Raw genomic sequence first — 12,254 nt, 5'->3', positions numbered from 1 at the left:
TCTGCGCCTAGAGTTTCTTAAATTTCTGCTTTGCAATGTGACCCACCCTTATCTAGTTTTACATGCTGATAAGGCGGTTTTACGTACTAAATTAGGGTTCCTCCCTAAGGTGATGTCGGATCGTAACATTAATCAAGAAATTGTTGTTCCTTCTTTGTGTCCTAATCCTCCTTCAGTGATGGAACGCTTGCTTCACAATCTAGATGTGGTTTGTGCCTTGAAGTTCTATCTTCAGGCTACTAAGGAATTGAGACAATCTTCCTCTTTGTTTGTCATCTAAGCGTAAGGGGCAGAAGGCTGCTGTCTTTCTGGTTGAGGAGTGTCATCCGCATCGCTTATGAGACAGTGGGGCGACATTCCACTAGAGCAGTGGCTTCCTCCTGGGCTTTTAAGAACGAAGCCTCTATGGATCAGATTTGTAAGGCGGCTACCTGGTCCTCCTCACACACTTTTTCAAAATTTTACAAGTTTGATGTGTTTGCTTCGGCTGAATCAGCTTTCGGGAGAAAAGTTTTGCAGGCTGTGGTGCCCTCAGAATAGGGTCCGCCTCTTTTTTGTTTCCTGCTGTTATTCCTTCAGTGTCCTCTGGAGCTTGGGTATAGTTTTCCCAACAGTAAGGAATGAAGTTGTGGACTCTACCTGGAAAACATAATTTATGCTTACCAGATAAATTCCTTTCCTTCCTGGCAGGGAGAGTACACAACCCCGTCCGTAATTTATTTTTGTTCGGCGGCTCCTTTTTTTTTTTTATTATTATTTCTTCTGGCACCTTTTATTACCCTGATGTTTCTCCTACTTTTCCTTGTTCCCTCGGCAGAATGACTGGGGGATAGGGGAAGCGGGAGGGATATTTAAGCCTTTGGCTGGGGTGTCTGCCTCCTCCTGGTGGCCAGGTGTTGTATTTCCCAACAGTAAGGAATGAAGTCGTCAGGAAGGAAAGGAATTTATCTATATAATTTTTATATATTTTTTCCAACCGTTAGGTGCATTTATAGGGTCCCAGTACCAGGGTGCAATATCAATAAATATTAAAGTCCACCACAAATGCACTCACTAGATTTAACTTAGTGAAATTTATTGTATGAACGTTTTCAGAGCCTTCACACCTTCCTCAGACAATCAGTACAAGTGAAACACAATGAATAAATGTGTAACAACTCCTCCCCCAAGTGCACAACCAATCAATGTATCAGGTTACAAATACCACTCTATTAACCCTCGCATATAATTATTCACTGATAGCCATAATATGAATTAAATAACAATGTCGTGATCAACATGTGTAGTGTGATTCATGTAAAGTATAACAACATTAACATCTCACCCAGTTCATAAATCTTAACTAAACTTGCCAAATAAAATTTCTATAGCAATTAAAACTTTTTACATGATACGATGAGTCCATGGATTTCATCCTTACTTGTGGGATATCGCCTCCTGGTCAGCAGGAGGAGGCAAAGAGCACCACAGCAGAGCTGTATATATAGCTCCTCCCTTCCCTCCCACCCCAGTCATTTTCTTTGCCTGTGTTAGTGATAGTAAGAGGTAAAGTGAGGTGTTTAGATTCTTCAATCAAGAGCTTATTATTTTTAAAATGGTACCTAAGTGTGCTATTTTTCTATAGGGTGTAGCCGTATTCCTTGTCAGCCTCTAGAGTAGAGCTACAGGTGGCTTTAAAGCAATGGGAACTGGTGGGGTTTTACCCTCACTGTGCCTCCCATACTAGTGCTGCCCTTTGTATACTGATGGTCTTAGCAGATATTAACTTAAGTCCCTTTTGTGTCCACAGAGCTGCTGGAGGGAGAAGACCTCTTGATCCTGTGGAACTTCTCATGCTGTTGATCAGCACTGAGGTAAGTGCAGTCTTTTATTTTCTGGGACACTGGCAAACTCAGAAGGGACTGTGTACTTATGAGCTGTTGGAACTAGAGCCCTTTGGAACAAATTAAAAGGGCCATTTCTGTAACGGTGTGTGTGAGTTGTCATGGAAGGTCAACCGACACAAAGGGGGTTACATTAGAGGTTAATGTTTATTATGACCTATTGTGATCCTACGAATGGGGCTTGTATAGGTGGTGCCTATATGTTGGACACTGGGAGTGTGTTACCAGAGTCTTGCAATAGGACTCCGGTTTACGGCTGCATGTTTGATTTGGTCTTTTGAGACTGTAGCGCTATTTGGGAGTTAGAGAAGCGGATTTTCATTGCCACGCGGAGAACTTCATAGAATATGGAAGTTCTTTGCCGCGCGGAGTTATGGCCGATGCGACGCCCGCGATGGGTGGGACTTGCTTTGGCACGCTGTTTAGCCGCGCAGACTGTCATTACGCAAGTTCCGGCTGCTGGATCAGACTAAGTACACGCCACAACCGCATGGTTATCGGTGAAAACGAGCGGTCTTAGGAGTTTTGTCTCATTCCTCCGGTTCATTTGTCAAGTGTGGTCGGAAGACCGTGGGGGCAGGTAGGCACCTCAGCAGAGCTGTTGAGGCGAGGTGCTGAATAAAGTCTATACAGAGGGGGGGGCGGAGCCAACCGCTAAGGAGACCAGACGTGTTCTTATACAGCTCCTGGTTTTAAGCTTGAATTTTAAGGATTTACAGCATATAATTAGTTTTAAATCGCCCTGTTCATGGATGAGTACTGAGATATTCTCTTGCTACACAAAATAAGACCACAATTGCACCACTTTGAGAGTTATCAAGATAATTTCAGCCATGTGGTGAGAATTACTACGTTTCATCTTGGACTTCCTGAACTACGGTGAATCAGCTATACTGGCTAAAGTTCGCTCCACAGCTTTATCATGGGGGATTCCTACTGTGAGATAAAGGCTCTTTTGGCCGATTTGGATCATCGCATGACACACCAGTTCCATGAGCTTAAGTACGAGTTGCAGCGTGGCTTTGAAAGCAGGGAAGAGGTGTCAACAGTTAAAGTTGAGCGAGTGGATTCTGCAGCTCATGTTCCGTTGCCCACTGCTCAATCTTTTATGCAGCTAAGTGAGGTTACTACTGCTGTACACCGATCGCATATATCCTATCTCCCTTTGACCTCCTGTACACTGAGAGATATACTAGAGCCTGAGGACACAGGGGAGAATAGATTACCAGTAAGTACTGCGGCCCGATATGATAACCAGCACCCGGTGAAATCCGGTCAGCGAACATGCAGTTCTTTATATTCTTGTGAGCACGCAGCTGACTCTGTGCCTAACTCGTCCTGTAAGCACCTAAGACATCCACGGTCCCACAGCCCGGCTATGAAGGTATGCATAAGATGGAGGCCCTACTCTGCAGCGGAGCCTTATCTAATGTGCCACACACAGGATCTTACTGACTGGGTATTTGTTAGTCTGTCCTACGGGACACAGGCTAAAGGAAAGGAGCTTCACCTTCTCTGTTTATTCTCCCTAAGCTGTTGGGGAAAAACTTTTAGATCTGGTGTTGGGTGAATTCATATTAACTGTTCCGCCATTTCCTGTGGCTAGATACTGCACAGCAGTGACAGGGCATATAACTACAAAACAGAAATATACTGAACTCTTGATAAAAATGGACTCCTAAATGACGAGTTAATACTCTGAGAACCTGGGATCTTTTCTTTGGCTCTTCAGCCCTGCTAATATCCACATGTCTTGTTTGTTTCTGGACTCATACCCCTAATTTGTTTGAGTAAATGTAAAACCAGAGAGGACAGTTTTGTTTTGTTTTTTTGTTTTTAGCACTAAAATATATCTATATTAAGCTATAAGAGTTTGAAGGGGTATAATATAATGTGTATGCATCTGTCTATTGTATCGCTGCATTTTATACAGAGAAGCGTAGAACAGCCAATTGCTTGTTATATTAATACGCACATGTTATACCCCTGTTGGGAATTATCCTGCACTTTTATTCTCTGTAAGATGTATACTAAAACAAAGTACAGTTATGAAGGAGTGTCCACTAGCATGCTGTTTATGCCTGAACTTTTTACATGTCATACCATGTGCTCACATATTGCTGCCTATACAATCCCACACTAGATACATGGTCTGGCACCATATCCCCATATCTCCCATCTACTCTAATAAGTTACATCCCTGAGCTCTGTGTTCTCTTGTATGGACCTCCTATGGTATAGTTAAATGCACCGATGTTTACACTATGTTCTCTTAGTGCTTTAATGTTTCTAATCTGAAAGAAAGTACCACATCTCTCAGTTTTTTTGTTTTGTTTTTTTTTCCCTCTATTTATATGCAACGCTGCTCCTCCACCAAATTCTGGTAGCTTTAAGTTACATGATTGTATTACCCGCTCCTACCAATCCTGCCAGCTATAGCTAATTTTCCCTTGCTTAGACATGCCTCTGCTGGTTGAAATAATGTCACACTGATAATGGCTGTTTACCTCTAAAATTACACATATGGTCTAGTAGTTGTGCTCTTATATATATATGTGCTTACGATAGTTGATTTAGCACGATTTCTCTATCTGGCCCTTACATGCCTATACTGTTTGATATTCACATCTTTAGCTGAGATTTAGTTTTATTTACCTACAGAGAGTATGTCTAACATTATTTTTTTTAGGAGTTATAATTTTGGTGTTCAGCCTCTCCCCTATACCAGTCCCTCTTCCATATACTATTTTACCTATTGTCCTCATAAGGATCATAAACTGTCGTTATAGGTTATCTACAGACCCAATCTGGACTGAGATGAGTAAACTAGTCTATCTTCTTGGTGCATATTATTTGTTCATGCTGAGCCTCTCTCCTCCCTTTCCCGCTGGTACTGGTTGCCTGCGGGTCATATCCCTACTCCTTTTTCCTACATCGCCTATAGATGGCGCCCCCCTAGGAGAGGGGCTCATCTTTGACATATAGGAGATTTACAGTTCAGGCCTAGAGATTAACCTCATTATGCTCCTATGTCGATATTTATAACTACTTTATACTCTGCCTAGATATCTTTAAGAGTATACTTGGCAGTTAAAACTAATACTCACTTAGTGTCCCGATAATAGTTAATATAAGATGGCCATCCTGACTGGCTCCGCCCTCCATCCCCCATCCCCCCCCCCCCCCATTATATTTCGAGCGGCTCTTGCCCGCTGCATCCCCTCCCCTTCAATCAGTAAAGCTAATTTCCCCCTGGCCCTAATTGTATCAGAGTCGACGCTTGCATTTGCCTTCTATATGGTCCAGGGAGGACAATTTTTGTCTTATTGTTATTACCTTTATTATAAATCTGAAGTCACACTGTACACTGCCCAAGTTATATAACATTGCGTGTGCTATTTGGATACATTAAGCCCTAACTGTAGGGTTATGTTTGTAACACATATGCAACAATATTGTATTTGCACTTTTCTGTATATGTTTTGAGGCATACTTGTTGGCTGTATTTATTTATGACTTCAATAAAAAAATATTATAAAAAAAAAAAAAAAAAAAAGTCTATACAGAGTGCTTATATTGTTAACTCTTTCAGGCTCTGACATTAATACCTGTTTATCTTTTAAAGACACAGTATCTGCCCAGGTTTACAATAATCTGTGCTGCTGTTTCTATGCTAATTGGCTATAAATTAAGTACCTATATTTTTCAGACCAAATTGCTTCTTGCTTTCTATTATGATGGATGCAGATGATATGCAAACTGTAGCGTGTTCAATGTGTTTGGATGCCACTGTAGAACCCCCTGCTCCTTTTTGTCCCTCGTATTGAGAGGGCCTTGCATTTTAGAGACAAAATTGTTTTTGACAAATCTTTGACTAAGTTGAATGTTTCTCAAGAGTCTACAGATGAGATGCAGAGCATGCCGCATCTTTCTCCCCAAGCGTCACAGCCCTTAACACCCGCTCAAGCGGGACCTTTTATTTCACCAGTCTCTGCAGCTTTTACGGAAGTACCCACTCGGGGTTCTGAGTTAGAGAGTACTGCGGTACTCTCAGAAGGTGAACTGTCTGACTCAGGGAGTGCTTTACCTCTAACTGACTCTGACGTAGTTTCTTTCAGGTTTAAACTTCAGCACCTCCGTTTATTACTGAGGGAGGTGTTGGTTACTCTGGATGATTGTGACTCAATAGTGGTCCCACCAGAGAAATTGAGTAAGTTGGACAAATATTTGGAAGTCCCATCTTATTCAGATGCCTTTCCAGTCCAGAAAAGGACTTCAGAGATTATTGCAAAAGAATGGGAGAGACCAGGTATTCCCTTCTCTCCTTCTCCAGTTTTAAAAAAAAATGTATCGTATAGCCGACGCTATTAGAGATTCTTGGCAGCCGGTCCCTAAAGTTGAGGGTGCTGTTTCTACTATGGCAAAGCGTGCGTACTACTATTCCTATTGAGGATAGTTGTGCGTTTAAGGACCCTATGGATAAGAAATTGGAGGGTCTCCTTAAGAAGATTTACGTTCATCAGGGATTCCTGTTACAACCTGCGGCTTGCATTGTCACAGTCACCAGTGCGGCCGCTTATTGGTTTGATGCTCTGGAAGAGTCTCAAGACAGACTCCTTTGGAAGAGATACAGGATCGGATTAAAGCTCTTAAGTTAGCTAATTTGTTTATTACGGATGCTTCCCTGCAGATTACTAAATTGGCGGCTAAGAGTTCGGGCTTTGCCATCTTAGCACGCAGAGCTTTATGGTTAAAATCTTGGTCTGCAAATGTGTCATCCAAATCTAAGCTTTTGGCTATTCCTTACAAGTGGAAGACCCTGTTCGGGTCTGACTTGAAGGAGATAATTTCTGACGGGAGGCAAGGGTCATCTCCTTCCTCAGGATAAAAAGTCCAAACAGAGAGGGCGACAGTAATTTTCGTTCCTTTCGAAATTTCAAGGGAGTTCCCTCTTCCTCTTCCACTAAACAGGAAGGGAATTATTCACAAACCAAGTCCACTTGGCGACCCAACCAGTCCTGGAACAAGGGTAAACAACCCAAGAAGCCTGCTGCTGCTACAAAGTCAGCATGAAGGGTCGGCCCCCGATCCGGGACCAGATCTGGTGGGGGGCAGACTCTCCCTCTTCATCCAGGCCTGGATAAGAGTTGTTCAGGATCCCTGGACACTAGAAATTGTGTCTCAGGGATATCAGTTCCCCCAGAGGAAGGTTTCTTCTTTCTCGATTATCTGCAAACCAGATAAAAAGAGAAGCGTTCTTACGTTGTGTAGAAGACCTTGCTTCCATGGGAGTAATATGTCCCGTTCCAATAACAGGGTCAGGGGTTTTATTCAAATCTCTTGTAGTTCCCAAAAAAGAGGGAACGTTCCGACCTATTCTAGACCTCAAAAGTCTAAACAAGTTTTTCAGAGTTCCAACCTTTAAGATGGAAACTATTCGTACCATTCTTCCATTGATCCAGGAGGGTCAATTTATGACTACCGTGGATCTAAAGGATGCATATCTTCATGTTCCTATCCACAAAGATCATCACAAGTTCTTTCGGGCTGGCCACGGCGCCTAAAATTTTCACAAAGGTTCTGGGGTCTCTGCTGGCGGTTCTCAGACCGCGGGGCATTGCAGTGGCGCCTTATCTGGACGATATTCTGATCCAGGCGTCGTCTTATCGGCTAACAAAGTCTCATACCGACATTATTCTGTCCTTTCTAAGGACTCACGGGTGGAAAGTGAATCTGGAAAAGAGTTTGCTAGTTCCACAGACAAGGGTTCCTTTCTTGGGAACTCTAATCGACTCTCTATCCTTGAAGATCTTTTTGACGGAAGTCAGAAAGTTAAAGATTCTGAATACTTGTCGAACCCTTCAGACCAATCCTCGGCCGTCAGTGGCTCAGTGCATGGAGGCAATTGGATTGATGGTAGCGGCAATGGACATCATTTTGTTTGCTCGTTTTCATCTCAGACCTCTGCAACTGAGCATGCTCAGACAGTGGAATGGAGATTATACAAATTTTTCTCCTCAAATAGATCTAGATCAGGAGACAAGGGACTCTCTTCTATGGTGGTTGTCGCTGGATCATCTATCCCAGGGGACATGCTTCCGAAGACCCTTATGGGTGATAGTGACAACGGACGCCAGCCTGATAGGATGGGGAGCAGTCTGGAACTTCCTGAGAGCTCAGGGTGTAAGAGACTCCGATCGAGTCCAACTTCCCATCAATATCCTAGAGTTGAGAGCAATATTCAATGCGCTTCAGGCTTGACTTCAGTTGGCCTCGGCCAAATTCATCAGATTCCAGTCGGACAACATTACGACTGTAGATTACATCAATCATCAGCGAGGAACAAGGAGTTCCTTAGCGATGACAGAAGTAGCCAAGATAATTCAGTGGGCGGAGGCTCACTCTTATCTGTCGGCGATCCACATCCCAGGTGTGGAAAACTGGGAAGCGGATTTTCTGAGCAGACAGACTTTTCATCTGGGGGAATGGGAACTCCATCCGGAGGTATTTGCCAACCTGATTCTCAGATGGGGCAGGCCGGAGTTGTATCTTATGGCATCTCGTCAGAATGCCAAGCTTCTGAGATACGGGTCCAGGGATCCCCAGGCCGAGCTGATGGATGCCTTGGCAGTGCCTTGGTCATTCAGCCTAGCTTATGTGTTCCCTCCATTTGCTCTCCTTCCCCGGGTGATTGCTCGAGTCAAACAGGAAAGGGCATTGGTGATCCTCATCGCTCCTGCCTGGCCTCGCAGGACTTGGTATGCCGATCTGGTGGACATGTCATCTCAGCCACCATAGAAGCTTCCATTGAGGAAAGACCTTCTCATTCAGGGACCCTTCCATCATCCGAATCTAGTTTCTCTGCAGCTAACTGCTTGGAGATTGAACGCTTGATTTTATCTAAGTGAGGGTTCTCTGATTCGGTCATTGATACCTTGATTCAGGCACGTAAGCCTGTTACTAGAAAGATTTACCATAAGATATGGAGTAAATATCTTTATTGGTCCGAATCCAAGGGCTACTCATGGAGTAGGGTTAGGATTCCCAGGATTTTGTCTTTTCTCCAAGAAGGATTGGAGAAAGGGTTGTCAGCAAGTTCCTTAAAGGGACAGATTTCTGCTTTGTCTATTTTGCTACACAAGCGTCTGACAGGTGTTCCAGATGTTCAATCTTTTTGTCAGGCTCTGACTAGAATCAGGCCTGTGTTTAGACCAATTGCTCCTCCTTAGAGTTTGAATTTAGTTCTTAATGTTCTTCAAGGGGTTCCGTTCGAACCTATGCATTCCATAGATATTAAGTTATTATCTTGGAAAGTTTTATTTTTGGTTGCTATTTCTTCTGCTCGCAGAGTTTCTGAGCTTTTGGCATTACAATGTGATTCTCCTTATCTTATTTTCCATTCCGATAAAGTGGTGTTACGTACCAAACCTGGTTTCCTTCCTAAGGTTGTTTCTAATAAAAATATTAATCAGGAAATTGTTCCTTCCTTGTGTCCTAATCCTTCTTCTAAGAAGGAGCGGCTGTTGCATATTTTGGACGTGGTCCGTGCTTTAAAGTTTTACTTACAGGCAACTAAGGATTTTCGTCAATTGTCTTCCCTGTTTATTGTGTTTTCTGAAAGCTAAGGCTATACCTCTCTTTCATCATCCGTTTTGCATATGAATACGAATTACGGCTCATTCCACTAGAGCTGTGGCTTCCTCATGGGCATTCTGTTGAACAGATTTGCAAAGCTGCAACTTGGTCGTCTCTTCACACTTTTTCCAAATTTTCCAAATTCAATACTTTTGCCTCGTCTGAGGCTGTTTTTGGGAGGAAAGTTCAAGCAGTGGTGCCTTCCGTTTAGGTTCCCTGTCTTGTCCCTCCCGTTTCATCTGTATACAAAGCTTTGGTATTGTATCCCACAAGTAAGGATGAAATCCGTGGACTCATCGTATCTTGTAAAAGAAAAGGAAATGTATTCTTACCTGATAAATTTGTTTCTTTAACGATACGATGAGTCCACGGCCCACCCTGTTTTTATGAGACAGGTCTTTATTTTTGTTAAACTTCAGTCACCTCTGCACCTTGGCTTTTCCTTTCTCTTCCTAACTTCGGTCGAATGACTGCAGTGGGAGGGAAGGGAGGAGCTATATATACAGCTGTAATATTTAGTCAGCGCATCGGGCCAGCTGTATAGTCACAGCCCGGCCCGACCGCGCCATAGCACTAAGTGCAGCTCGCTCCTGTCACAGGAGCGAGCTGCACTTAGTCTTATGGCGCGGTCGGGCCGGGCTGTGACTATACAGCTGGCCCGATGCGCTGACTAAATATTACAGACCCGCTCAGCAGAGAGCAGACAGCGGGTCTGTAAAAGCGCCGTAATTTTTACATATTAAAAGCGAAAAAAGGGTTTTAGAACTATAGCACTTAAATAATGTTATATAATTCTGCACTATGTGCAGAATTAAATAACATTATTTTTAAGGTTTACTGTCCCTTTAAATTCCAAGATGGCGGTGCCCAGTGTGAAGATGCAGAGCTTTACTAACCAGCACTTGTAAAGGGTTAAAATAAGAGATTGGCTTTAAAAAGAAGTGCAGACACAAGAGGAAAAACAATAGCATGGTGAGAAGTAACTGTACTACTGTAGTTGTACTTAACAGTTTAATGTACCTTTAAGTAAGGCAGCCTTTGCAAAAAAAAAGTTACACAATTGTACTGTAAATATCCAAGTGCTGTTATGGCTCAAAGATTTTCTACCAAGGAGTGCAGCATACTTATTTTGTTCACTGCTGCTGAGTTATCGGGATGTCAAGAATAGGAGCACTGTCAATCCTAACAATTCCTGTAAAATTTGTTGTTTGTTTTTTCCAGAAAAGAAAGGAGGGACCCAGAGCCAAAGAGAATGGAGGATGAACATGGAGTTGTAAGATTTTGTTTTTCTTACATTTTTATATACACCACCTTCTTAAGAAAAATGTAAAAGACTGTTAAAATTATTTTATATAAGCATGGGCTAGCATCTGCCCCCTGGGAGCCTGCTTTGAGTTTCTGTGATTCTGTAAAAAAAGGTTTTTTATAATCAAGTGCATTTTAAAAGGGCTTGGAAACCAAAATGCTTTTCATGATTCAGATAGAGCATTTCATGTTAAACAACTGTCTAATTTACTTCTGTTACCAAATTTTCTTCATTCTCTTGTTCTCCTTTGTTGAAAAGCAGGGAGGTAAGCACAGGAGCGGTCACCTACTTGCAGCTCTTTGACAGCAGTTTTGCAAGAATGTTATAAATTTGCAAAGGCAGTAGGTGGCAGCACTTTTTCCTGGCATGTAGTGCTCCAGAGATGTGCACACTACCTACCTTGGTATACCTATTCAACAAAGAATACCATGAGAACAAAGCAAATTGGTTAATAGAATTAAAAAAAAAGTTTCCTATTTACTTCTATTCTCTATCACGAAAAACTTTTTTGTGTTTGTGTCCCTTTTTCATGTAATTGGCAAGAGTCCATGAGCTAGTGACGTATGGCATATACATTCCTACCAGGAGGAGGCAAAGTTTCCCAAACCTCAAATGCCTATAAATACACCCTCACCACACCCACAATTCAGTTTTACAAACTTTGCCTCCTATGGAGGTGGTGAAGTAAGTTTGTGCTCGTCTTCTATGATTTCTTCTATGATGAGCGCTTCTAAGCATGCTGAAGCCCAATTCCTCTCAGAGTACAGTGTTTGTCAGAGGGATGTGAAGAGAGTAACGCCTATTAATTTTATGGTTTTTCTCATGGAAAATCTTTTCAAGGGTTCTCTGTATATCGGTCGTAGGGATTCATCTCCTACCTTCCTTTTCAGATCGATGATATACTCTTATATATCATTACCTCTGCTGATAGTTTTCAGTACTGGTTTGGCTATCTGCTATATGTGGATGGGTGTCTTTCGGTAAGTATATATCATTATTTAAGACACTCAGCTATGGTTGGCGCTTTATGTATTTATATAAAGTGCTAAATATATGTATTTTACTTATATTTGCCATGAGTCCAGTCTATGTGTACTTCCCTTTGCAGTCTGGCAGTTTCAATATGGGAATCATGTTTTAGGAAGTTTTTGTCTTACCTGGGGTTTAGTCTCTTTACTAATTTGACTTGTTTTTCTTTTAAAACTTGCGGCCAAATTAGGCTCGCAAGGGCGTAAAATGTTATTTATTGCGTCAGTCTTTGCGCAATAATTTTTTGGCGCGAATGTGCGTCTATGATGATGCAAGTTCTTAATTTCCTGCGTCTTAGTTGATGCCAGGTTGTTTGGCGCAAAGTTGTGTTTGACGCGAGTTGCGTCATTTCCGGATGTTTGTTGTTGCCAAAAAAAATTATACTTCCTTTTGCGTTGTGC

General features: G+C 42.4%; 1 protein-coding gene across 1 annotated transcript in view; it reads left to right on the top strand.

Annotated features, from left to right (window-relative positions):
* Nucleotides 1–10,848, top strand: part of LOC128652613 (eukaryotic translation initiation factor 4B) — a 242,562-nt gene extending 231,714 nt beyond the window's left edge. The window contains exon 14 of the mRNA XM_053705545.1: nt 10,740–10,848. Coding sequence (XP_053561520.1) covers nt 10,740–10,848 — 109 coding nt within the window. The remainder of the gene's footprint in view (nt 1–10,739) is intronic.
* Nucleotides 10,849–12,254: the final 1,406 nt, after the last annotated feature.

This window comes from Bombina bombina, chromosome 3 (assembly GCF_027579735.1).
Source record: "Bombina bombina isolate aBomBom1 chromosome 3, aBomBom1.pri, whole genome shotgun sequence".
Lineage (NCBI taxonomy): Eukaryota > Metazoa > Chordata > Amphibia > Anura > Bombinatoridae > Bombina > Bombina bombina.
Note: the sequence above shows the minus strand (reverse complement) of the source record. Positions and strands in the feature narration are given on the sequence as shown.